Source organism: Cyrtonyx montezumae, unplaced genomic scaffold (genome assembly GCF_038088225.1).
Source record: "Cyrtonyx montezumae isolate F1298 unplaced genomic scaffold, pur_monq_1.0 scaffold_12, whole genome shotgun sequence".
In the NCBI taxonomy this organism is placed as follows: domain Eukaryota; kingdom Metazoa; phylum Chordata; class Aves; order Galliformes; family Odontophoridae; genus Cyrtonyx; species Cyrtonyx montezumae.
Window position 1 is genome coordinate 21020081 of NW_027071848.1, and position 27688 is coordinate 21047768.

Genomic DNA, 27688 nt, shown 5'->3' on the forward strand with positions numbered 1-27688 from the left:
CCCCGCAGTGCTGTGCCGCCTGCGCGCGCTGCAGGGCCGAGCACCGCGCAGGGCCGGAACCGCTCCCGCAGAGAGCAGCGGTACCGCCATGGCGACGGCTTTCAAGTGAGTGCGGGGGCTCCTCCTCTTGGGGGTCGGTTGCGGGGCTGCGTGCGAGGCAGCCTCCTCTAAGGGACGCGCCGTTGAGCAGCTGTTGCTGTATGCTCCCAGCTTGCTTTTCCGTCCCCGCTGTCTCGTTGGGAGCTCGCACATAACACCCCCTTTTCTGTCTGTTTTAGAACAGTGGAACCGTTGGAATATTACAGAAAGTTTCTGGTGAGTAAAGGGTGATGCGCGCGTGTATGCACTGATGTTTGCAGGTTTCTTCCCCTCAATGTCTTGAATGCGTCCACGCGTTTCACGAACGCCGCTGGGGATGGTGATGCACCGCCTCCCTGTGCTGCCCCGGCCCAGCACCTCGCTGCTCTTCTGAGGAGGAATTTGTGCCTGCTACCCAACCCAAACCTTCCCTGGAGCACCTTAACGCCGCCCCCCACCTTCCCACGACCTCCCCTCAGGCAGTTGTAGAGAGCAGTAAGGTCACTCTTGAGCCTCCTCTTCTCTAGACTGAACAACCCCAGTTCCCTCAGCTGCTCCCCATCACATTTGTGCTCCCGACTCCTCACAGCTTTGTTGCCCTTCTCTGGATGCGCTCCAGGGCCTCAGTGTCTTTCTTGTCTTTCTTGGAAACCTGAGGCTGTGAGTGCAAAACAATAAACCTCAACAAACTGAGAAAAAAAGTACTTGTGAATCTTCAGAAGTTGTTTTTCCTCCTGCTTGTGGCATTGATCCCACCTCAGGTTGTGTCCCTGTCTGATTGCAGGTGTGTAAATGTTTTTGTTGGCCTCAAAAAGAATGTGAGTTAAATTTAATCGAGGTGCTGATGCAGGTTTGTGTCTCTTATAGAAAGGTTGGGCTCTCAGATGCTCCAAACTGCTAACACAAAATGCTGCTGATTAAAATACACACACATGAAATGATGATCTATAAGCTCAGACTGGATATCTGTTGATGGAAAAACAAGTTGGAATAAGATCGAGCTTTCCCTAGCAATTTTGTAACTGTATTTCTACTAAAAGAAAGAGATTTTTTTTCCTTCAGTAAGCATACTGTTATGTTGTTTGATACAATATCATATATTTGATGTGTTAGTTGATAGACCTTTGTAAATTCTGTTTAGAAAGAGAACTGTCGACCTGATGGGAGGGAGTTAGGTGAATTCCGAGCAACCACTGTCAACATAGGTAAGTACTATTTGGGAATGATTTTAATGATTCTGTGATTATTAAGGGACATGGTTTAGTCAGCATGGTGGTGATGGGTTGATAGTTGGACTAGATGATCTTAGTCATCTCCAACTTTAATAGTTCTATGAATAATAATACAAACGGGTGTGTTATTAATCTGGCTAGTATACTTGATGACTTGCTGCTCAGTCTTCATAGTGCTCACTGTGAAGATTGCTAGTAGTTCAGTATTTTGACTGTTTGATAGAGAGAGAGGGGAGTTCTGTCCCCATCCTGGGTACATCAAGACTTTGCTGAGACTGTGCTTGGTTTAAAATGATGGAGAGTAAACACTGTGAAGGTGGATGCTGATTAAGGCCTCTTTGGATGGAAAAAATCAGATTTTACTGGACAGCACTTTCTCTCCTCAGGTTCAATTACAACTGCGGATGGTTCTGCCTTGGTGAAGCTGGGAAATACTACAGTAATTTGTGGAGTGAAAGCGGTATGGTTGGGCTTTGTTTTAACCTGTCTGTTAGCTGAGTTTGTACGTTCATCTGGAGAATGCCTCTCCCACAGAGTTACAATAAAATGCCATTCAGACAGAATTAGACTTTCACTCGAGTTACTTCAGGCCTCAAAGATAATAATTGATTGTCCAGTGCTCCTTGTACATTCTGAGAACATGTATTTTGGTAGTGTGTGTAGGGGAAGATATGCACAAGGATGTAAGAGCTTTTATCCAGAAGTAACTAACAGAATCATTGATGAGTTTCATAGGAATGTTCAGTAAGTGGGTTGGTGATTAGCTGGTTGAGCTGCTGAGTGCCCTGTCACCTCAGCTCTTCTGGTGGCCTGCCACAAACCTTGAGACAAATGGCTCCCCACCCCTGCCATGAGAAGTTTCCCCATAGGTAAATAGAGACAGTTTGCTGCCTTGCAAACAACTCATTAAAATAGACATTGTAAATCTACTCGTAATAGTAACTAATGAGAAAATGATACTTCATCAATAGAATAGCAGGAAAATCTTTTGGAACAAAATACTGCTCTTCATTTTCACCCTTTTTTATTCCAGGAACTTGCTGCACCTGCAGTAGACTCTGCTAATAAGGGTTATATTGGTAAGATTTTTGGCATTGTACTTATTTGGATCTTTGGATCTTTTTTGCTTCAACTAAAGGGCTGTAATTCTAGGACACATGGAGTGTGCTGTGAAGTCCTCCTAAAAGAAAGAAAATTGATAGAACTGTTTTATTTTTCCTGAAATCAGTTTCCAAACTGACATTCAGGAGGTGGTGCTTCAGAAATTTTGTAGTTCCCCTGCTTTGCTTGTGAATTTTCCATGCAAAGTAGTCTTTTCATTCCTGGTTCCAGCCCATGTTGAAAACAAACTTCCACTGTGGGATAAGTATGTATGTGATGGGGAAGAAAGTAGTTCATCTCTAAAATACTGCACTGTGCAGGGTTGTGCAAAGGCATGTCATCTTTTTTTTTTTTTTAGAAAAAGTGCTTTTTGTGAAAAGAGTGAACTAAAACCTACTTATTTCTCAGGGAAGTGTAGAAATCTGTATGGCTTCATTCCTGTGTGATTTTTAACTCTGTGGAACTGGGACCTTCTGCAAAGTATGTTGTTTGCAGTGCTCAGGTTTTCTTTCCCCCACCCCCAATAAATATTTCTGTGTTCTTGCTTTCAATCGGAAGCATCAAGTTCTAACAGTTGAAGAAAAGTAAAACAGTAAAGCCAGGCAGTGGGATGGTGTTATTTCATGATCAAATTATGGAAGTGTGTGTATGTGGTCATGATATTCATAGCAGGAATGCAAATGGAAAATGGTACATGTAAGTATTGGCTTTTCAATGGAGTATATATTTCCAAGTACAGATTTGTGGAAATCCTTTAGTACAAAGCCATTTTACATTTAATTTATTTTTTGAAGGGAGGAGTAGGAAGGCTTGACTGAGAAGTCTTGGTCTTGCCTTTTGTTTGAAGTATATAAATGCTATTAGAAGTACATAACGCCCTATTTCTATTTGTGATTTCCCATTAGTTTCTAACTAATAACCTTTGCTCCCTAGTTCCAAATGTAGAATTGCCATCTCTCTGCTCAACGAGGTTTCGCCCCGGACCTCCTGGTGAAGAGGCTCAAGCAGCAAGCCAGTTCATTGCAGATGTGATTGAAAAGTAAGAGCCATTTTTCTGTATTTAAGGTACAAAAAACTGCAGGATGAATTTCTGTTCCCTGGTTTACTCTTGTTTTATTTTAGTTCACAGATAATAGCAAAAGAAGATCTGTGTATTGTGGCTGGCAAGGTAAGTTCTGTCTCAAAATGAAGTGGGTCACAGTAGCAAGATCAGAATTTTACAACCCCAAAGAAAATATGGGGTGGGGGAGGTATAGATTTTGTTGGTGTTTTTTAGTCAACATAGCTTGGCTTGTGTATAAAGTGTAAAAATTTCCTTCTCGTGTAAGAAATAAGTGCCTTTGTTCACGTAGGCAGTGTTTTCTTAGATACTGCACTATTGACTTAGCTGCTGCAATCCCTCACATGTGCAAACCTTCTTTGGTAGCTTGCTTGGGTGTTATACTGTGATATCATATGTCTGGACTACGATGGGAACATCTTGGATGCCAGTACCTTTGCTTTGTTAGCAGCACTGAAAAATGGTAAGTCTTCTCAGGAGTAAAACACACTGACCGAAGCTGCTTGCAGAAACAGTCATTAACTTATTAAATGTCTTACCTTGTTCATCAGTTGTGTGTAGGCAGAATAAGTTTGGGGCCTTCTCATTTATCAGAACAGAATATTCCATGCTTAATTATGTGGTGTGAAATAAATGTTTTCATGCATGCAGTATGTGGACTGATTCTTCACAGGATGTGGGAAACAGTAGGAAACAGAGCAGCTTACAGTAAGGCTTTTTCTTAGTGTGACCAGTATGCCTTTGAATCCTTGTCTCCAATACTGTATGGGTTGTCAGACAAAGAGTTATCTGAAGATCAAACTGCATTTTTTTCTAAAGATTTATTAAACATCTGCACATCCAGTGGGCTTTTTGGGTTGGAAAAATGCTTTTTGTTAAAGATATTGTAATTGTATGGAATTTGGAGGCAGAAAATGCTCCTGTGACAGGAAGAATGTTATATACAGGTTAGCTTAGAACTACCTGTTATATAAATACTTCCCTTGAATTAAAAAAAAAATAAATGCAGGAACACTACAAACATAGCCACAACTCTGTTCTCATCTGTTTTCAGTGGCTTATCCATGTGTTAAAAGAACAGCTGAAATATTTCAATACTCTTGGGTATCTCTAGGCCTACTGAAAACAGCAATACTTAATACTGCACCAATGCAATGTTTTCATTTCTTCAGTACAGTTACCCTCTGTTACTATAAATGAAGAAACTGGTTTGTCCGAAGTTAATTTAAAGCAGAAGAATCCCTTGGCTATCAGAAAGCATCCAGTTGCCACATCCTTTGCTATATTTGATGAGTAAGTCTGTAACTGTTTTGTACTTAAAGAAAACAGCTGAGTATTTAAAAGAAGTAGTGAAGTTCTCTTGCTCTTGCTTCCAAGGTGACCTGTAGTTCTGCATTATGAATGAGTTATGCAGCAGAATGAAACAAAGTCTGTCCCACTTCTTCCTGTGACTTAAAACAGAATGGTTGCCCAGCCTAAGACAGGCTTGAAAGTAGGACTGAAGTTTCTGCAGTAGCAATTGCATGTTTATGCAGTATCTTTGAGGGAAAGGAATGCTAGGAACACTGATAATCTTTTAAAAGTGTATGTACGTAACGGATACAAAAGATGGTAGTTTTTGAACAGCTTACATCAAGTATTTGTCAATAGAGGAAGTAAAAACTGATGCAATTAGAACAAAACCTCTGGCTGATGAAAACTTATTTACCCAACGTGAAATATGACCAGCACTCCTAAGTCCTTGTTCCTGTAGGTGAAGAATCTGAGAGTTCAGAATAATCACATCTGATAACTTGATTGCTCACCTGAAACTGTTTATTGGTTCTTCATTAGTCTGTTAAGTATGTGTTGCTCCACAAAATAAAAGTAGGAAATGACAATCATTATTTACTGTGCTACAAAACCAATTAAGTATTTGAGAGGTCACGGGTTTATGCACATGGGATGGAACAAGGGGAGTGGTAAACTTGAAATGTCAACCAAGTGATTACCAAACTTGAAGTAGAAAGCTATCAAGAACTTAGAACGCTTTTTTTAATGGCTTAATTATTGCTTCTTAAACCTGAAGTTTGACGTGGACTGAAAGTGAGGGCATTTGGATAATGTGACAGGGAGACAGTTGTCAGGAGGTTATTATTTACCAGATGACCAAAAATTGCCTTTGGAAGAAAGTTTCCAGTTAGACTGCTCTTTGTTCCCTTTGCTAAAACTGAGTGTTGCATCAAGTGTTGCATTGCTGAACAAGTCTCACTTTCTCTCTTAAAGTGTGTATGTGTTTCTGAATTCTGGCTTAACTTTTCTACAGGTGTTCTTTGGGTTGGAAGGGACCTTAGAGCTCACCCAGTCCCAACCCTGTGCCATGGGCAGTGCCACCCAGCAGCTCAGGCTGCCCAGGGCCCCATCCAACCTGACCTCGAGCTCCTTCAGGGATGGGGCACCCACAGCTCCTCTGTGCAGCTGTGCCTGTGCATGAGACTTTATGAACTTCAGATATCATCTTCCTTGTTGAGATGCATGCATTTCAGTTGTTTTAGGTTCTGTGCTATGGATGCAGCTGAATGTTAGTAATGCTGGGCCTGTGGTGGTTTTTATGGGTTTTTCTCCTTTGTTATTTTTCTAAATGAAAAACTTAATGCTGAACTGTGGTTGCTGAGCTTTTCAAGCTCTCGTTGTATAAAGTTGGCTTGTAATGAATATTCTCTTCTTCATTGGTTTGCTCTTTTTAACTTCAATACTAACAATTTCTCTTTCAATGATCTGCATTGTACAGTGTCTGATATCTTATCTTGGTTTCCTTAAGGAACTCATTAAATCCATTTTTGAACTACTGGAGTTTGTTGGCAGGAAATTGAGAACGACTTCGATGAATTGGAAATGTATTTTGCCTTAAGGACTGGTAGCAATTAGCACAGCCTACACCTAAAAACATTGTGTAACTATGAAATAAGTGACCATATTTCCAACAGAAGCTTGCTGGTATTTTCTTGAAATACTGTACCTATGAAACTTGCACAGAGATGCATTCTAACAGTCAATATTTTAGCGGAGAGACATCCATTATTTGCTTTTTTTTTTTTTTTTTTTAGTTCATACAGTGTAATGAGAAAATAGATTGAGCACCACATCAGCCTGGAAGTATTTCATGAGACTGCATTGGAATTAATGAGCAGTGTGTATTTTGCACTGATATTTATGGTACATCCTATACTAATGCATATGGTTTTTTTTTCAAAAGCACATTACTCATTGTTGATCCAACTGCTGAAGAGGAAGACTTAGCAACTGGAACAGTGACCGTTGTCACAGACGAAGATGACAGACTCTGTTCTGTCCACAAACCAGGTACTTCCAAGCTCACCACACAAAAGAATGCATGAAGAGGATGGTCTTCTCTTGACTTATGTGTTATGGACCTGCATTTCTTTGTAAAATGTGGGCCCTTTGTGATGACAGATTGCTCAAGTACTGATTAAACCACTTACTGTTAAATTCATTTTGAAGGAGGCAGCATGACTGATGGTAAAAAGTCATCACTGCTCCTATGCATAGCAGAAAGCAGGTTTTGAGCATGTCTGCATTTTAAGCCCTAGTGTTTCAGCCCTGTGCCTGAGGTTATAGATGGGGAACCTGTTTTAACCCCCCAGCTGAAAAACTGTTGGCTGGGAGAATTACTGTATTAATACTTTGACTTGGAAAATACAATTTGGGATACTGGAATACCAATTCTTTTCCCCCTCCTCCCCCAATTCTTAGGTGGAAGTCCTCTGACAGGAGCCAAGCTTCAGGACTGCATCACCAGAGCCATTACAAGACAGAAGGAAGTAAAGAAGCTGATAGACAAAGTAATAAAAAGTATAAAGCCTGAGTGAACAAGAAGATTTTTTCAGAAGCGGATTTATAAAAATTGTATTTGTTACAGTGTTCACAAACCTTTTTATACTAAATAAACAAATACTAATACTACATTTACAAAGTCTGTTTTCTTCTAAAATGCTTTTCACCCTTTCACTATGTACAGTGCTGCTGAACTGTAAAAAATACAAGATAAAACATTCTGTTAAAAAATTAAGTGACTTAAGGAAGCCAGACCCCAGCTGCTTTACTGATGGAGTTGCTGTTTGGTAGGGTTGGCTTCCAAGAAGTTCATTTTTTTATTTTTCAATGTAATGACAAAAGTTCAGTTTCCCAACAGTACTATAAAACGCTGATTGGTTTTTAAGCTTTATCCTTTTTGAACAGGGGGAAATAAAAAATCACCTCTACATCATTTTTATATTGAGGAAAACGAAAAAGCAAGTCTCAGGATTTTGGAGGGGCAGGTGTGCCTCTTTTCCTTTTACTTTTTGAGTGGCTGCCTGAATGCTGTTGATGCTGCAGATGAGCTGCTTGTGCTGCTGCTGCTGCTGCCATAGCCATTTGATGCTGCAAGAATCGCAACTGCTGCCACAAAGGAGGAGGAGAAAAAGCTTGTTAGTGTTAGCTACAAAACTATGGTTCACATCAGAAAGAATGACAGGAAAGGGGGGGAGGGTGGAACAAAAAGGGAGGGAGCACTAGGTTAACAAAAGGAATCCATCACATACAGGGGCAGTGAGTACAGTCAAGCAGCACCAGTGGCACAGAAGCCTGAGGGCACCTCTAATGTTTGTCACATTCTCTCAGTTAATTCTTTGCCCTTTGGATCCACTGCAGTAACTCAGCAACTTCAGTGAACGTTTGGTGACGTAACACACTTCTAGCATAATGTATTTGCCACGAAGGTATTACTTTCTTTGTACATCACAAGGAGACTGGGGTAAAGCATTTTAATGTTTTCATAACTCACGTGTATGATAGTACTGAAGGAATGCTTGGCCAGAGCTGTTTCTGCATACTGCCTATGGCTGCACTACATCAGAACTTGCAGGTGCTTACAGTTCTGTGTTTTTGGAATCCCAATGGCACCTGGCAGATTATTCAGTAACGTGCCACAAGCACTCCTTGAATGTTATCAAATTGGGAAGGTGGATGGCTTAAATGAATAAAAACAAATTCAGTGCTCCGAGCTGAGAGAATTGCAGATTTCAAGTCTTAGCACAACCATTTGCCAAAACCCACAGGTCTGCTTCTCTGTCAGACCATGAGGACAGTTAAAAAAAACAGAAAACAAGATTTTGGCGTTTGGAGCTAAGAACTGCATTGCTATTTTCTATTTTTTTTTCTTTTAACAGCCAGAGTGAAGTTGCTGGATTACTTGTATCTGTTGCTGCTGCTGCTGCAAGGCTTGTTGTTGTTGCTGTTGTAAGGCAGAAGAGAGCTGGAGTCTCTGCTGAGGAAGGCTTTGCCCAGGTCTGTTCATGGCAGAGCCAAGCTGAGACAACACTAAGAAAGGAGAAGGGGAAAGCAGGCAGGTCAGAGAGGTCAGGTCATATTTATCAAGGTAGGGAAAGGAAGGCACAGGAAGAGCGTAACAGAAAAGGAGTCAGTAGAATTAGTCTGAGTAAAACTGGAAACGGTACAGAATAAAATACACATGATATACATGCTTGGTTAGTTAGAACATAATTAGATTATGAAGTGCTTGTGGAGACACAAAGAGGTTTATTATACTGGATGTTCAGCACACAGTTAAGCATTCCTCAATGAAGTCTGGCATGGAATTTTCCTGTATCTTTGTTTTCGTATCAAATGTGACAGTGATAATAATAAATTTCCTACGCTTCACTGCCAAACGAAGCAGAGAAGTGCGTGCTTTGAAAGTCAAGTATTTCTTGTATAATTCATATGCTGATAATACATAACGTGTTGTTCCAATCTTCTTAAATCATAAAGACCAAACTTCATTTCAGTGTGAATTCACCAGTGTACACACTTAGACACAAAAGGAGGCTCAGCAAGCACATACCTGTGGCTTGAGGTTGCATGAAATTCCCTACTCCCGTCAGGTTAATGACAGCAGCTTGTTGGGCAGACAATGCCTGATCTTGATTTGATGGACCTTGGTCAGACCCCTAGCAAAAATGAAAAGCTTGATCCTTATTACCAAACTTTTTTAGTACAAATAAGTAAATAAAGCCAGTGTGAACACAACCTTTTGAGGTGCTACTTGAAAACACTGAATTCTACCTATCACGGTGCAGACTATTCTGGAGTCACTACTGAAGTACAACAAACAGATGCTAATGCCCCCCAAAATCTGTGTGGGAGAAATAGCATTATGCTCATTACTCAGAAGCTGTCCCACACAGACAGCAGCTGACAGCAGGGATTACAGTTTATGGTTGTAATGGTAATGTCTCCTCTCCAGCTCCCCACCCCAAAGCCTTCAGGGAACACCTGAAGCCATCTACATGCAAAAGATCCTAATCGTAATCAAAACAAGCTAAGTATAAGCACATGAAATTGTGTGACATGTGTCCTAACTTCACGATAAACACAAATACTGCTTTTAAAGTTTTGTTTTCTGAACAAAGCAGCTCTGACATTAATCACACAAATGGGATTACTGGAACCTGATTTAGTGTCTGCTGATGCGAAGCAGTGCTGAATCACAAACTTTTCTAGAACTTCAATTATGCATTTATTCAAAAGGTGGTAAAATAAAGTATACATTACACACGTGACTTAAAGAAACTGCATGGCTAATGTCTTCAGGAGAAAAAAAAACACAAGTTTTTGAGCTGGAGCACTTCCAGCAATTGCAATGCTTCTTTTGAATAACCATATGAAATAATGCCACTAAGGTCCAAAAGACTGAGCGTTCAGACCTCAATAAAGACAACCAAGAAGACTTAAGCAGTCATAGAACCAACACCATGAATAAAAAACCCTAAGTACAAAAGAAGTGTGTATACGTTCTGTTGGCAGCACAGAAAATTTTTGGTCTTCCTGGGCTGAAGTATTTTTTCCAGTAGGCAATTGCTTTACAGTGCTGTGACCACATACATTCTTATTCGTATACTCAGAATCTGCCATTTTGAAGACAGATGTATGTTTCCACTGCAATTTTAGACTCAGGTAACTCAATCAGACTGCTGAGTCTCCCCTGTCCTAGGATGAACGTGACATGGGCAACGATGTACTCCTCGGAGAATTAAACAATCATCCTTTAAAATCAATTGGTTGACTATTGCTGTTTGTGAGGAAGCCTCGTGCTCAAAAGTAACCTGCAGCCAGGCAGTTTTAAGATCACTAGAATATATCTTAATTATTCTAATTAGTGTAGTAGAGATTATACCAATGTCAGGAATGTAAAGGCTGATCTTCAAAAGTACTGTAAAGTAATTTCACATTCAGAATATACCACTGAATTTCAGCAGATTCTTCTGACAGCCTGCAAGGTCTGATGCAAAATCTGCTAAAAGAGTCTTCACTGCTCTCCCTTAACCCATTTTAATTGCACTGATTTCAGCCAAATTATTCCTGGCTTATGAGTGCCAGAGGTAGACTGAAAGGGTATACTTAAATTGGAGTCACAGAAGTATAAGCATTTAATTTTATAGAAGCTCTCTACGCTGGCATATCTGCCTCCTGTGCTGTCCCTTTTCCACACTTCTGGAGCTCATATTTCTATCTCTATGTGTGCTTAAAGGAAATAAAATATTTACAGACCTTCCAACACCCTATCCCACATCAAATCTTACTGTCCTTAGCAGCAACCCTTTAAAGTTAATACTGCACCTACCTGTGCATGTCAGGTCCACTTTTAGGCCTTATATACGTAACCCTGAGTGGTTCTACTGTACTGTTTTGTGCTTCTCGTGTAATCACAACATTAGTTTTTAAAGAATGATTTGTGATAAAAACTCAAACATGGTGTTTTTAGATTAACCTCTTGAATTCAAATGTCAGCATTTCCACATTGACGCTGAAAATCAGCTGCTCTGTAGCAAGCTGAGAACATCATTTTCACCTGACATCTTTATGGAAATAACTTTTTTCCTCTCACTTTGAATGTCTTAAAAAAAATAAATTAAAAAATGTAGCACGTGCTTTATCCAACCAACAGGGTTCAAAGATTGCCGTGGGCTAAATACAGTAAAACAGAGCTGAGCACAACTCTAAAGAAATGTAAGAAATGATTGTGTCCGTGTGTATCAATTACCTGTAGAAGATTTAAGGGCCGAAGATTTGATGCATTTTTCAAACCGAAAGGGCTGCCTGTTAAAGAAAACACCTTTTCATTAGTACGAAGTCTTTACTCATACGTGTACTGCAATCAATACACCCTTCCACTGGGAGTATCTGTAAATATCTGGAAGCTGGAAAACTGGCAAGCTTAAATTCTGCATTTAAACAAAAATGCTGCGTTTTCTATTAAGATGAAATGTTCACAGTTACCCAGATTTAAAGAGTTGGCTGAATAGAATAAACTACTGAAAATTGTACACCACAGCTTGTAACTTTTTTATGCTTTTAAGACAAAGATGATCGTGGTGAATATTATAGCAGTTCTTTTCCAGAGACTCTAATTCTAGCTTTGAAATGTTTTATTGTTTGTATGATAAGCTCAGTAATGGCCAAAGGCTGAAGGAAGCAGCAAGTCCCCAGGTTCTCAGTCATTAAAGCCACACAACTCAGATCAAAATCTTAGCAGCTGTCCTCCCTCTCCAAACACTGCGGTGATGACGCATCTGACTTGCAGGGCTTTTGGCATTATTCCACAAGGGACTCTTCAAAGCTATGCTAAAAGGGTTTATATGTAGTTATCTGTGAGGCAGGTAGCAAACTGACTTGAACAGTCCAGTAAAAGTCAAATAGAATCCCCACTGAGGTCTGCTGGGGACTTGGATAACCCCACTACTGTCATCTGTTATGTGAATGGCAGCATACAGTGTAAAAATCTGTGACAAAAACTGGCAACAAGGGTTGATGATGCTTAAAAGGACAGGATTAGAATTAGAAGTGATCCTAATGAGCTGGTAAATAAAGTCCAAAGTCAGTGACACTGAATTCAAAAAGGACAAACAAACAAGTACAAAACTGAGTAATAACCAGCTTCGCATCTATACACACAGAAATGAGAAATTACAGAAGTTACAAGCATAATAATCCCTACCACAAATTACAGAACAAAGTATAGAAGCAAAGAACTTCGTCACACAATTTACATTTATAAAACTGTCACAAAATGCCATAGGTAACAAAAATACAAATGGGTTTCAAAGACCAATCAGATAAATACCCAGAATAAAATCTGCCACTTTCAGCTGAGAAAGTCCCAAAGCTGGAGACCGTCAGAAGACGTACAGTCACAAACCAAAGGATGCATCGCTTTACAGCTGCCTCACCTTAAGCACTTCCCTTAAGCATCCTCTACTGGCCACTGTCAGGGACAGAATACAAACTGGGTGGATTTCTGGCCTAAGCCACGACAGCCAATTGTGGGTTAATGCAATGCTGTTGCAAAAAAATGCAAATAAAAACAGGCAGACCTCGCTTGGGGAAACGTTAACAGGAATGCTGTGGAAGAGATGAGATGCAGTTATTCTGCTGTGCTCCACAGTGGTAAATCAGCCAAGCTCAAGCTTATGTCCAGTTTTGGGTATCACATTTAAAGGATGTGAGCAAATTGGACAGTCTAGAAAAGAGGGACAGGATTATGAAAGGTTTGAAAAATACAACCGATCAGAAAGACAAGACAAACGTGGGACTCAACAGTGTGTTTCTGACAGAAGGTAAAGAGAAATGGTGAACTACATTCCACATCTGCACAGAATAGGAGAAGTCATTTATCTTACAATTAAGGGATGTGCTATGATTAGAATATTTTATACAGATAATGAAGTACTCTGAAGCAGTGTACTGTGGGTGACTGGGGTCAGCAGAAGTGTTTATGGACAGTTTAGATACAGACAGCACAGTATGAGTTCAGACAGATCTGACACTGTCAGTGTGAGAGATGCATACCTTGACATCCCCTCTATCCTCTTGATTCAGTAATCATACTTTAAGGTTCTGTGTCTTAGTCTTTTTGGGTTTTTTTTTAAGAATTTAAATAGTGCTTTAATAAATATTGAAGCCTACTGACTTATTTATATATTCACATTTGAAAGCAATAAGAAACGAATTCATTGCCCATCTAGAATTAAGTGGTGACAGAATAAAATACCCTGCACATTTAAAAAGGGAGGCCTCTTTCTACATCCAGTCATATCTGTTTCCATGCAGTTGTTATCAAAGTTGCACCTGAATTCGGATACGACCTTAAACATCCTGCTGGGCATAACAAGTATCATCTGGATGTAGTGTATTTCCCCAGCCTAGCTTCTTGCAGTCAAATAATCTGTCATTTGCCTACGCTTAGAAAGTAAAAAATATTTATGCTGTTAGAAGCTCCAATCATCAGATCCATTCACAAACAGCCACTTTGGTGCACTGTTCTCACAAGACGTTTTCACACCGTCCCTCTCTGAAGGGTGGCTTTTCAAGTTGTTCACACTAACCTGCTTGAGAGGCAGACTGCATTGCAGCGGGCAGTGCACTTGGTACCAGACCTCCTGATGGTAAAATGCCACTCAGATTTATACCTGCAGGGGCTATGGCACCAGTGTTGCACCCCAACATAGGGTTTGAACCACTCATCAATGTCTGCGCTCCACTGTAGAAGAGGAAAGACAACACATCAAATCCAAGCGGTACAAGCAAATCCGAGCAACTGAGGCTTTGCCCTCTGTCCTGTGGTAATTTAATTGTTTGCTGTAAATAAGATTATGAATAAAGCATCGAGGCAGCTTAAAAAAATCATTACGCCCAGGGTATAACAAATATGTAAATCCATATCCCAGCAAACAATTTTTTTCATTTAGTTTGATCCATGGGAAATATAAAACGTAAGTGCTTCAAAATGGTTGTGGTATCGTAACAAAAAGCTGAGGACAGCTCATGCCTTCCTCCAGCTCCACAATGAAGTCACCTCAACTAATCAGCAGTGATCAACTGCCAACAGCTCAGATAAGTATCTCCAGTGCCTCATACCTGCACTGAAGAGCACCATGTATCTTACGCTGCCCGTCCTAGGCTGACCATGCCATTTTCATTCAGTCTAAAAGCAGCTCACTTTACAGCGTGTAATCTTCTCTCACCAGCAGCATTATTTGTTAAAACTGCAAAATGAGCTCTATAGATCAAAGAGCTTCTAACCTCAGTATTTGGTTAAACTGTTAGAAAACAGTATTTGCTCTCAAGTTTACACGCTTTTCATTCCCAGGCATGTCAATAATGAATTTCTTTCCATTTCTCATACAGAGTGGTCTTAAATCAAGGCACAGCTCATGGAATTCAATTGCAGGTATCTGGAAAAGCTGGAAGTAAAATTTTCTTAATAGAATATTTTGAGAGCAAATGCCCTGAATTTCAGAGATACAGATTAGTTTTTAGTGGGTTTTCACTTCATAATGACGTGAATTAAGTGAATTATCTTTCTGCATAGCAGATTTTGAGAAACACCTTACCTAATGGATGCTGAACAGCTTAGTACAAAAGAACAAGAAAAAAACAAAACCAAAAGGAAAAAAAAAGAAACAAGAAAAAAACCCAAAGCCATCCCCCCCACCAACCAACCCACCCAGGACATATTAAGAAATCGTCGTAATGAAGAACTTACCACACAGAGCCCACTACATTGATGAAGTTAAGTCCTGCAGGGTTTGCCATGACCTGGGTGGAGGTTGTTCCTGTAGTAATGGATGTTACCATGGTGGAAAGAGGAATGGTCATTACAGGCAGTGCCTGGCTCAGAGACATTTGCTGCTGAGCAAACGGGGTTAACAAAGTGGGCTGAGGGGTGAAGCCTGATTCTTGGGGAGTAGGGGTGGCAGAAGGGGTAATAGGAGTTGAGCTCTGAGCATCAGAAGGGTGTGGGGTCGATGAAGGGGTGTTGGTTGGAGTAGGAGTAGATGGTTTAGGAGTTCCAGACCCTGCTCATTGAGAAAAATAAAAAGTGCTAGTTTGTTATAAAAGGCCTGTCCTTTTTGTATAATAAGGTTAATGGAATCTTATTTAGCACTGAAATTTGTCCCGTTTCTTAAATGGCAAGTGTTAATTTCTACATGGCACGAGTGTTGCAGCACGCACTCATTGTTAAGGATGCAGTATAATCACACAAAGCCCATTCTCCATCCTTAATTCTTTAAGGCAAACACTGTTTTGTATCCTATGTTAAGAACCTCCCAGAACTCATCATATGTTAAAGCACAACTCTATTTAGAAGTACCCGAACCACACCAAAACAATTTCTCAGTGACCAGTTTCACCTAGTTAATGTTTTTGTCCTAAGATGTTAAACACACAGCCTACACGCACTGCCTGCATAATAGCACCATGTTTAAGAACATACCATGGAAAACAACAGATTCAACAAAGAACAGATACTGCCACTAAATCATCATGGGGGTCACTCTGAATTTCATCAGACAGCTGAACTCCCCATCTGTCAACTTCTGACCAAACAGAACAAGTAACTTCTTATTAAAATTAAACCAGATGATAATACTGCATCTTTACAAGTTACTGTTTAGTGCCTTTACTTGAGTGTAGTTCACACATAGCAGTATTTGTTGTGGATGCCATAAGCACAGTTTATCAAAAGAAAAAATGAAACAAAACAAGAAAAAAAAAACAAAACCAAAAGCAAAAATCTCAGTGTTTTTCTCTTTCTCTAAAAATAAATAAATAAAGCTTTCATGTCCTGCAGAAAGAAAGGAAAGAAGTGTGAATGTCCAGCTGTTGTCATCAGGGCCTTACTTCTTAAGGTGACAACTGTGAGCAGTAGATTTACACAATCCATAGCACTAAAATAAGCACTGAGTAAATCTGCTAGAAGAAAACTTAGACAAGTTTTCTAGTTTTTCTTTGTGCAAAACAAGAAGGCAGAAAAGTTACACCTTTTGAGCTATTGAGATTTTAAATTATTTAATGAAAAAAATGCATATTATAACACTGTGCAGGATACTGGAATGTGCAGTACACCATTACTCATTAAAACTGAAACTGCAGCTATGGTTTCTTTGTACAGATCTCTTCACAAAATGTCTCAAGTCACATACATGGTTTAAAAATTGTGTTCAATCTATAGCTATGATTACAACGATCCTGTCAGTGTTACTGAAAATAACTGAACTAGGATGTCATTTATTATTGAAATTTACATTTTAACACCTGAGAATACGGTGCTATCATCATCAGCATCACCACCACACTTGAATCAGCAATGATTTGTAAAACAGTGTAGGAGTGTTTTAAAAAATCATCTTAGAGTTTATTGTATCACCACCTTGGGACTGATCAGATTATATACATACACAGAGATACAACTGCATCGGCTCCTGTAACATTTAAAAAATCAGATGCTTAAATTATGTCAAGGCAAACTGGTCTAACATACTGTTTTTACACTGGAGGAAAAGTCTACACTTTGGAGTTTTATCTCATCACATCATCTACCAGCCTTTCATAGAAGAGGAGATCATCATAATTGCATAAAAGGTATTAAAACGTATACACAAAGGGTGCATACATATATACAGAAAGAACGAACACAGTTACAATAAACATAAAAATACATACAGTGAACAAGAGACCTGCCTAAGGCTGCATAACTTATACAATTTAGGGTACACTGTACACTTAACTTTGATCATTCCACAGGTTAAGAAGTTTTATCTCAGGAAGCATTTATGCAAAAGCCTAAGATTTAATGGAGAATTTAGGTCGTGACTCACTTTGTGAAGAGCTCGCAGGAGACATGGCAGCTGGAGAGAGCATGCTAACTTGACTAAGATCCATAGATTGTTTCCGAGAAAGACCAGGTGGCTTAGAAGAAGGTGGAGGAGGTGGAGGAGTTGGGGACTTTAGATGGCCACTTGACTGCTGTGGACTAAAGATATTACCTAAAAACAAGCAAACAGGCAAAATTAAAAGATCTTTTTGCTCTACGAGTACAAGATAGCTCAAGTATCTTTTAGGATACGTGTTTGCAAATGACACAAGCAGAAATCAAGAAAGTGGTATGCAAAAACCTCTTTTCACAGAGAAGATACTGACTTTTAAAACACAAAACTTTACTAAAGGGACAGCGTTATCACTTTACAATAAGCAGAACACATGGAAAGGAAATGCTCAAGTGGATAAATAATTACCTGAAGAGCTAATTCCTGAACTTGAAGGTAATTTGATGGGAGGAGGTCGGTGTTTTACACCTTTCCCCAATACTGAAGACTGAACAGAGCCTGATATACTTTCTGGCTGCTAGGAGGAAAGAGAAATTAACACTACCAGAGAAATAATGTGAGCTTGCACATATTTGACAGATAACAAAAAATCAGTCAACCAGTATTAGAATGTTCAAAACAAAGACAAAATATCCTTGAAACATTTCAGGCCTCTATTTATTAAAAAAAAAAAAAAAACAACTATGAAAAACCCTTGTTAGGTAAAGTGCTTACTATCAAGAAGAAAATCTAAGGTTTCATTTCAAACTGAGGGAAAAAAAAAAGGAGTTTGTTTTTCCCATATCTGGAGTCTTTCTTTGTAACTTTTTACAAATGCAAGTGACAGATGCACTTTAAATAAAAGGACAAATCAGTCTTACTTGAAAAATTACATTACTTCTTTCATTCACCAACTGTAAATATCTGCTATTCCAACCAATAAGGATCTCTGTTCCTTGGAACAGGAATCTGAATACATTCAGTAGAATCCTGAACGTGTTCAAATCAATGCATTTTCTCACTGACTGCAGTGGGATCAGAATTTATCTAACCTGTTTACATTAAATGTGCTAGGTTTCTGTTTCTTAAGGTGCTTATCTGGGTGTTTAAAAGCAATTCAAATTCTGCTAATCAAATCTACAGTTCTTAGTCCCTCACAGCAGACCCTAAATCCATAATTTCAATAGCTGACATCATCAAGACTCAGTGAAACAAGTTTACATATACAGACTGTATATAATGTATGTATCCAGTAATTGAAAATGGTATCTAAACAAGCCTACTGTCCACAAACAATCTGAAACTAGAAAATTCAAGCTCAGTATAGCAAACAGAATATTTCAGTGCTGGAGGCCTAACTTAGATTAGCATGGACTAAGAAATCAAAGCATCCACTACTGTGCAGAATTAACTTTTCTGGAGAGCTTAGCCTCCACAGACTTCTAGCAATAAGAGACATCTCCCCATTTCTAATTGTTTTCAAAACAAAAAAGGAAGAGTATTTTGAGGAATATTCTCAGCATTCTTCTGTTCTACTACTGAAGACTCCTTTCTCCATCTTGAAAATAAAGACTAAAGCCCCATTCAAAGTAAACTAAATCATTAAATAAAACAAACTAAGTAACTTTGGTCCAGCCCTTAGTGGAAGCTTGGGCAGCTGGACAAGATGGCTTTTGGAAGGACTCTTCCAACCTAAGTTACTCCATGACTTTGCAGGGTGTGAGTTGTGTACAGATGTTTTCTGTAACTGCTGCAGCACTTTTGGAATTTCAGCTACCATATCTACTTTTATGTTTACTGATGTTATGTTATACATCGTACAGGTGCACCGTGCTGTACTGCCTGAGAAAGGTTCATCTGAATACAGAAAAATGCCATAACAAAACACTGGAGCTAACTCTGACACAGATTTACACACAAAAAAGTCACAGCTAAAAGATACGATTACTGAGCAGTGATAACAAATGTGCTTTCCTCTAACTTTCCCAATACTCACCATGAAAGATTATGACAATGTGTTTAAAATTAATTCAGCTTGAATTTTTACATTATTTTACTTTCAAATGTGAACAATGAAAAATATTCTAATAATTCAATAACCAAGTGTGGATAAAAATTATACAGCTCAATAAACTCACTTCCATTTCCTTCCCTGGAGAAAGATGACTAAGATTGATTGATCCACCTGAATTATGAAACATTTTCACAGGACATTTAGCTTCACTTTTTACCAACTCGTGATACTGGTTCACCACTCTGAAACAAACAAGCACATAAAAACACTTAAAAAGATTAACAATTTGAACTACTGAAATATATACATAGGCATATATAGGTGATACATATATGTATACATAATACATACAAAGGTGATAGATAAACATAAAACTACACATAAAAGGGACTTTAAATAGACATCTATGCAAAATGCACTTACAGAATGACATGTGCTCCTGGGTTCTGCTCATATTATTCTGCTTTGAATTGTTTTTTGTTTTGTTTTTTAGATTTTTTAACCTCTTTGTTTTTCTAATGCCAACTACAACTCCTCAGATAAAATTTTACTGTAAGGACCAACAAGCAGTGATATACCCAGGAATTTGAAGCAACAACAGTGTCAGGTAATCAAGGGTGGAACTGCTCTACCAAATCCAATGCTGAAAAGTTACTAATTTGAGGAAGCCATCACAAACATTATCAAGTATACAAAGAAACACTAGACCTGAAAAGCAAATGGAAGACCTGTGAGGTCTAACTTATGTTCCAGTAGACTGAACCTCCATGAGCTACACAATTTCATTAGCTAAGGCCTCATTACAATGAACTACATCAGGCATGTCCAAGCCATGGCCCACAGGCCACATGAAGCCCAGCCCCACTCATACTGCAGCCACACATTTCACCCCAAGTGGCCCAGCCTGGTTCTGCGTGCACATCTACTGCTCAGCAACAACCAAGTCAGCATGCTATTAACACTGTTTGAGCTGAAACCAGGACATAGGAGGGAACAGTGCAGTGCTAACTCAAGTTATGGCAAATAATTTCATGCATTTTGACACCTTGGCTGAACAGTTTAGTGAACAATGAAAAATACACAGTTACGCTTTCTGTTTTGATGAAGGAATTTGAGAACAGGTTTCAAAGTTGCTGAAAAAAAATCACCATTTTTTTGGCATATCTGTGACTTTGGTGTATTTTAAGTTGACATAAATACATGACCTGCACGTTTTCAAGTGGAACGTATAGAGTTGCAATCAGATATTCAGCTCTAAGAAAACATTTGATCATTCCTATTTACTAGACTCCTATGAGCCCTATCTTATCAGAGATACATATTCCACCCTTCACAATCATGCCATTTTCATGTCATCCCTTTTTGGCAGCATGAACATTTGTAAACAACTGTTTTCAAAGATGAAGCAGAGGAAAATTTCAAAGGTCTCTGATGAACACCCTGAGAACTCAGTAAGAATGATAACTACTTACACTGAACCAGACTGATACATTAGTCTCACAAACATCCCACTAGTTTTGGTTTTGTTTCTCTCTTTTATGTTCTAATAAAAATATTGAGGATTTATGTAAGTTTTATTACTTATATACATAAACTATCTTCAACATTTGACAGGGGCTGCTCCAAAAATAATGTTTCTACTGTTGGCCCATGACACCAGACCAGATGTTGGTGGTATGGCAGTAGAGGCCGAACCTTCCCATCAATACTCCATTATGTTTTGTTGCTGTGTGACAGATGACAGCAGAAGGGCAGTCTGACAGAATGCCATCTGACATGGGAGTGTGTATGAAGCAAAAGTCTGGAAGTGAATTCCTCCATACAAAAAACTATTTCAGCCATTAACATTCACCAGTGCTTGTTGAGCATTTCTGGAGACCAAACAGTGGATGTGAAAGCAATGAGAGGATGGGTGGTGCGTTTCAGCTGTGGTGATAGCAGGTCAACTCCAAAGGTGCAGATTTTCCCAAGTGTGGCATGCAGGCTCTTGTTCAAGGCTAGAAAAATGCACAGCTAATGGTGATGACTCTGTTGAAAAACAGTGTCTTGAAGCTGATAATTTGCTGTGTTAAATACTGTTGTTGTGCTCTCTGTATCTGTCATAGTTTCCATGGAAATAAACAGGAGGCATTACTTTCCAGAGCAACCTATATTTATTGGGCCCAAGACAACTCCTTTTCACTCAGTGCAGCCCGGGTGAGCCAAAAGACTGGACAGCCATGAACAACATTTTAATTTGGCATAGTGCTGATGTAATATCCTGCTGAAAGCAGGAACCTGAGGTAAACAACAGAAAAAAAGGAGGCAGAGTACCTATTCAGCAATTAGGACCTAGACAACTTAAAATTGAAGTGGAACAAGTAATACAAAGCTATGTACCCAAAAGGTGGCCCTGCCCTCTTCCATCTCTGTTATTTCCTGTTCTACCCCTGAAACACAACTGCTTATTCTGACAGAAAGATTTCAGCAGAGCAGTAAACATCATCAGGAAATCAATCCTAGGACTGATCAAAACTAAACCCGTGTATTATTACTACTGTGATGGTTTTCAGCCAACCAATTCCTCAATTCACCTTGCAGCACCGGCAATAAAAGCCCTTATCAGCACAGAGGAACCAGGAAAGCAAACAGATACTTTATAACTTATTTCCTTGATCACTGAATGTAGGAACTGCAGGCTATCTCCTACTTATTATCATAGCAATTAACTCCTCTTATTCTGCTTATCTGTTCTTCACGTTTCCAGGAACACAACATTCACAGTCACAATGGCAAAAAGGAATTAAACTAATTATTTGGCATCAAGTCTGCTGGTCATATATACGATATCTGTTGCATATATGATTTACCTTTCAGCATCAGTCTTGGAACCAATGAGGAACCTGAAATGTAAAAAAGTAAAACACCTTCAGTGATGAATTGTATTAAAATAGTATGCTTTTTATAATTATAATCTTTGAAGAAGGAATATCAATGCTATTCTCTTTTTAGACTTGCTCACTGACACAAGATGCTTTATTCATTTGATGGACTGGGTATTATTTAGAACCTGAAGTCAAAACATAGTTATGTAACCACAGGTACAATACACGTTATCTAATACAGATCCCTTTAAATTACTTACAAAGTACAAGGTAGAATATAGATTTTTTAATTAAAATAAATAAATAAATGGAAGCAGTTAACTACTACAGCACTGCTACTATGAAAAGTAGCAAGGGTAAATTTAAGAATAAATCAACATACAAACACAGAAACACCCACACAGAACTTATGTCTGCATGTCAAAATCAGCCCTATTTGTAGGACTTCAACATTTCGTTTCCACTGCTTGATTTCACATGCCCAAATTCCAGTTTCTCACCATTTTCCAAACTCAAGCATTTTTCTTTTGCGTAATGCTTACAGTTTGCAAACTGTCTTATTACTTCCGTTAATGTTTTAATTTAAGGAAAAAACCCAACTCCTCCTCACTCCTAGTGTTATTAGGCAACTCTAAACTAGACCTGTTGTTCTAAGTGGAACAGTTTTGAGTACGGAAAGAAAAGAACCTTAGACTGTAACAAAAAACAAACAAAAAACAGTATATAAGAATTATATATCAGACAATGATAAAAATCCTTTTTCTTTAAATAGACCTAAAGTCTGCTCAGCCTACTCTGCTGCACAGGTTTCTCTATGCAAAGAACTGGCACACACACCACGAGAAGAGGCAAGAATTGAGAATCTTTGCAAGAACTAAAGCCAACAATAGCAGATGCAAAACAATATTACAAACAGACTAAACTTCTTTGGGAGCCCACGTTTACTGCCTTCATTTGTTCAGCCTTAAGTTCTCTGCGTAAGGGTAAATGTAAAATAATCAAGTCTTATGTTTTCACAGTGCCTGGCCAATGTCATCACAATGACCAAAACTGTGAGAACCACTGCAAAACACATGCTAACCATTTCTGGCAGCATGACATGGAAGATTTTCTCAATAGGAGATTTTTCTTAAAACACAGCATTAACATGCAAGAGCATTCAGACTTACTATGACAGAACACTCGAGATATGATGTTGGAAGAACATGTCTTCTTTCTCATCAGATTTTTTGTTAAAGTTATGTTTATTAGCTGAAATTTTCAAAACAAAAAAACCTCTTGAATCAGATTTCTAGCTCCTGAATGCTCTCATGCCAGAAAATGGCAAATAGCATTTGCTGCCTTTCATTTATTGGATCATACCACAGATTAAAAGAACACAACTTACTGTGGTGGAACTAATAAGTTGTCACTTTCATCGTCACCTTTGAGTGTCTGAATTTTACCATAGTACAACGGATTGCCAAGAGACTGAAAAATGGTCAACTTGGTTTTTTGCAGCTGATTACCAACTTCACATTCAAACACATAATCATCTTTTACTTCCTAGAAGACAGAAAAAAAATTACCAAATAAATGTTACAAAAAACAGTAGCAAAAAAGCCAGTAATATAAGCCAGTCCTATGAAATACAAGAGATAAATAAACACATTATAAGATGCATTTGTTAAAGCAAAAATTAGGAGGAAAAAGAAAAAAAAAATTATCATCTCTTACTAAATGCCAAAACATTGCAAACCTTAAAGCAATGATGCTAGATGTTCAAAAGGAAGACTGGGTAAACATAAGTACACAGTATTATAAAAACAGCTGCAGTGCAAAAAAAAAGTTCTAAATAAAATGCCAGAGATGCAAATGAAAGTTTTATTTTTTCCTAACATGAGACTTCAAAGACATTTGATAGACGTTGTTATTAAAATGCAATTAATAATTCCTCAGAAATTACCAAGAACTAAAAAACTGATTTATGACTAATTATGTAAAAATGACCTTTCCTTATCAAATCATGTCATTTGCATCAAATCTTAAAGCCCAACTTCAACACTGCAGAAAGAGCTTTCTGTAAGCTTTCTGGCATTTAATATTACATAATCTTTTTTGAAACAGAAGGTTTTTTTCAGCCAGTCTTCATAGGAGCTTCTGCATGGAGAATGCAATTGGTTGATCAGAGTACTGTTCCCTGTAAGTTCTTATATTTTATTTACCATGCAGTGACAACACATTATATGGGAGATTAAAACTGCTTTTTGTTGCATTTCTGGTAAACCTGAGGAAATTACAACACTAATCATATACACGTGAGGCTGTGTATGAAATCACAAGTTTCTGTAATAATCTTTCCAAACACGTGTAACACATGTTAAGGTTTATCACACTGGATGAGGGAAGATTATTCCCATGTTGCTTCAGATTTAATAGAAATAAGAGACATTTTAACTAGGTACAGTAGAGCTTGGCCAAAGGTCTAAATCACTCACATGTGCTGGCCAGACTGTTGGCTGCGAGTCATCGGGCTTGATAGAGCTTTCCACTTTGGCATACTTTTCCACCTTAAAATGCAGATAGAAAAAAAAAAAAAACAACCAACAAGAAACAGAAACAAAAAAACCCTCAAAATCAATGATCATATTGGGGCTGAGTTAATGTCAGCCTGGCACAGCTGCTCTTTTTAGAGTGGATAAAGCTAAACCCTTCAAAAGTGACTACAACCCTCTGTATTCAGCACTCTGAAAAGTTAAATTGAAGACCTTTACATTTTATTGTTACGCCATACTTGCTATGTTAACAAAAGTGTGGCTTAAGACTACAGCATCATGTGACAAGTGATGTGCACTGCCATCCTTACTAAGCCCAAAGCTAGAATGCTGGCTACTCTACCAGATCCTTCTGTATGTCAGTACTACACAGTGCCAAAAGCCAGGAACGGGCATGTCCCTGAGATCAGAATGCACACAGACTGGTGAGAAGAATTTCCAATAAATATTTTCAATATTTTTTTTCTATTTTTTTAACAGATAATTCTACATCCCTTAATATACATGACAAAAAAAAAAATTCTACCAGGCTGAGAAGGAACTCCTTTTAGAACACTTTCCTTATATTTTTTAATACATTATCAAGACAGTTTCAAATTGTCTTTGAAGACAATCCCACAGATGAACAATATTAAAGATCAGTTTGCACTGTTGATCTTATCCAAACTATCACACTGCAGTTGCAAATTATTCCAATGCAGCTTACCTTGTTTTTTTTTTCCTAAACTAAAGAAAATTCCACTTCAACTGGCAATTTTTTCAAAAATTATTGGTATTTGATACTGGATAATATCTAGCCACTTCCTTTTCCTCCCTCATGTAATACAACGGAATACAATTGCTAATATTATTTCAAAAGATAACAACCAAACTTACATCCACTTCAGAAGGCGCAGTCAAGTAGCAAGGGTTCTGTTTCCACATATCTACACACTAGAAGATGAACAAAGTGGCATTAGTGTGCTAATTTTTAAAAGAAATAGCTAACAAGTTTACCCATGTACATCTCAGAACACTCACATTTCCAGCTTTAGAAATTTTGAGGTCATACTGCTGGGCTCCTTTCTTCTCCTTCTTCTTCTGTAAATAGTCAACTAATCTGAGCTGAGGTGGAGTTGAATAGTGAGCTACCTCCTGCTGCCTGTTCAGAGATGACTTTGAGTACCTTTTGAAGCACCTATGGTAAGATGACATATAAATCTGTAAATCCATCACATGAAATTCCCCACTGTCAGTGTATGAGCACAAAAACATGCAGAGAACTGAGACTAGAAAACAGGTTTTGAAATACTCGTTTGATTATACAGCATAGTTCAAACTCAATCTCAAATTTTTAAGAATACCAGTATTCTGTTCATGTGTTTTGGAGCAAAGAATAGGATTATTTTTGAAACACATAATTAAACTGTCAAAACAAGTTATCAAACTTAGAAGATTAATACATTATCAAAGATTTCAATTCTGCCAAAATATCCACGTGCTGATTGTGTGTTTAGAAAGTTATAGGCACAGGAACACCCAACGTTTGTGTCACACCCAATCTTTCAGCACGTTAATGCTATCCTGGACACTCATCTAACACCTGTGTACTCTTCTGATGGAATGTTTGTTGAGCATCATGCTCTAATTCTAAGAGCAGCCTATCTGATTTCTCTATTTACATCACTAGTCGTTTTAAATACATTTCAGTAAATTGAAATGATCATCAGTACTTTTTAGTTCTACACTGTGAATCCATCTCTTTCACTAAAAAATAACCAATTGTTTTGAGTTCTTTTGGAAATAAGTGAATCACCAGCACACAAGTGAAAGAATATCAAGATTTTGTAAGCAGTGGACTCCACATTATCTACAATGAGTTTTGTCAGAACAGTCTAACACTTGTTTACATGTACAAAAAAAAGAATATTGCAGTACCTATCACTGAAATACTCTACAAATAAGATGCAATTTCACAGCTGTTCTCTATACTCTACATAGTTTGAGCACTGCATAACAGAAAGCTGAAGTGTAAAGTGCTTTTGTGTAAAGCACAGCTTGTTTTTCTTTGAAACACCCCCTAAACCTCGAAAAAGTCTTAACATGCTTCACACTGAAAAAATACCGTTTCATGGGGCGAGTATTCATTTTCTGCTTGTTGTACAGGAGCCTGTTTGTAGTACAGGTCACTGCTATTGATGGATCAAGACACAAAGGCTCGGCTGTAGCCAAAATAAGTTGGCTCTCAAGTAGGAGTTTGTCTTCCTGTAATACACACAGCTATTAATAAACGTAAAAGTGAAGATTTCCACATTAAGACAACAGAGACCTATACTCAAGGAGAGAAAACACTTAACGCTTATGTTAGTAGTCATTAAGAGTTACAGAGTTCTGGTTGGGGTTTCTAAAAGGAAAAGAGAACGAACTGTAATGTAGCGTGGTTTCTTTCCCTTTTTATTTTTAAATCACAGTAGTGGTAATGTAATCAATTTTCTCTTAGCGATTTGTCGTGATGGACTGGCTAACAGTGACATAAAGACTAGAGAATCATAGAATAGTTTGAGTTGGAAGGGACCTTTAAGATCATCTAGTTCCAGCCCCCTGCTATAGGCAGGGACACCACCCACTAGACCAGCTTGCTCAAAGTCCCATTCAACCTGGCCTTAAAGGCTTCCAGGGCTCCAACCTCACTGGGCTACCTGGGACTTTGGGTTACAATTTTAAATGTAGTTTAGCACAATTGTGGCTCTGAAAAACAAATGAGTGGTTGCTTGCTCTTTACCATTTAACTAACTTTAACTGTACAATCATAATTAGGATTCTCTTTACTGCAACAACATCAATTGTAATGTGCTGCTGAAGGAGCAATTGTGTTATTAGACTATAATTACTGCTCCTGACTGTATGCTGAAGACTACTGAAGTAAGGTAAACTAGTTAGTGTAATTCCAATAATGTCATTCTGCATTACCAAAAAATAAGACCTGATTCTATTAGCAATTTCTACTGTTTTCTGTGACATCGTAGGGGAAGATACTATTATCAAGTTAATTCAACAGTTCTCAGGAGCACACTGCATGCACCACTATGCACATCATCATCAATTCGAGTAAATCCAAAATATCATAAGTTATGGTTA

General features: G+C 38.4%; 2 protein-coding genes across 11 annotated transcripts in view; one reads left to right on the plus strand and one right to left on the minus strand.

Moving 5' to 3' along the window:
* Positions 1–59: 59 nt before the first annotated feature.
* On the plus strand, positions 60–7340 carry EXOSC8 (exosome component 8). The gene is made up of 11 exons (XM_065730249.1): positions 60–105; positions 279–315; positions 1220–1283; positions 1697–1770; positions 2344–2389; positions 3345–3450; positions 3534–3579; positions 3838–3934; positions 4644–4764; positions 6707–6813; positions 7225–7340. The coding sequence occupies exons 1-11, from the start codon at positions 89–91 to the stop codon at positions 7338–7340; spliced, it is 831 nt and encodes a 276-aa protein (XP_065586321.1). The 5' UTR covers positions 60–88.
* Positions 7341–7360: 20 nt separating this feature from the next.
* SUPT20H (SPT20 homolog, SAGA complex component) overlaps positions 7361–27688 on the minus strand; it is a 70045-nt gene continuing 49717 nt past the window's right edge. For 4 of the 10 annotated variants that reach the window (XM_065730226.1, XM_065730225.1, XM_065730229.1 and 1 more), the window contains 14 exons: positions 26676–26815; positions 25592–25748; positions 25448–25504; positions 24515–24586; positions 23425–23582; positions 22023–22055; positions 19298–19415; positions 17589–17697; positions 17172–17339; positions 15056–15368; positions 13896–14050; positions 11555–11610; positions 9356–9461; positions 7361–7911 (listed from right to left, as the gene is read on the minus strand). In XM_065730226.1, coding sequence (XP_065586298.1) covers positions 7808–7911; positions 9356–9461; positions 11555–11610; positions 13896–14050; positions 15056–15368; positions 17172–17339; positions 17589–17697; positions 19298–19415; positions 22023–22055; positions 23425–23582; positions 24515–24586; positions 25448–25504; positions 25592–25748; positions 26676–26815 — 1746 coding nt within the window. In that variant the 3' untranslated portion in view covers positions 7361–7807. The remainder of the gene's footprint in view (positions 7912–9355; positions 9462–11554; positions 11611–13895; positions 14051–15055; positions 15369–17171; positions 17340–17588; positions 17698–19297; positions 19416–22022; positions 22056–23424; positions 23583–24514; positions 24587–25447; positions 25505–25591; positions 25749–26675; positions 26816–27688) is intronic. The other 6 variants (XM_065730230.1, XM_065730228.1, XM_065730232.1 and 3 more) reach the window with 5 other exon arrangements.

Coding starts and splice junctions, on each gene's coding strand:
- EXOSC8 (XM_065730249.1), top strand. Junction 316..1,219: donor AATATTACAGAAAGTTTCTG/GTGAGTAAAGGG, acceptor AATTCTGTTTAG/AAAGAGAACTGTCGACCTGA. Junction 3,451..3,533: donor ATTGCAGATGTGATTGAAAA/GTAAGAGCCATT, acceptor GTTTTATTTTAG/TTCACAGATAATAGCAAAAG.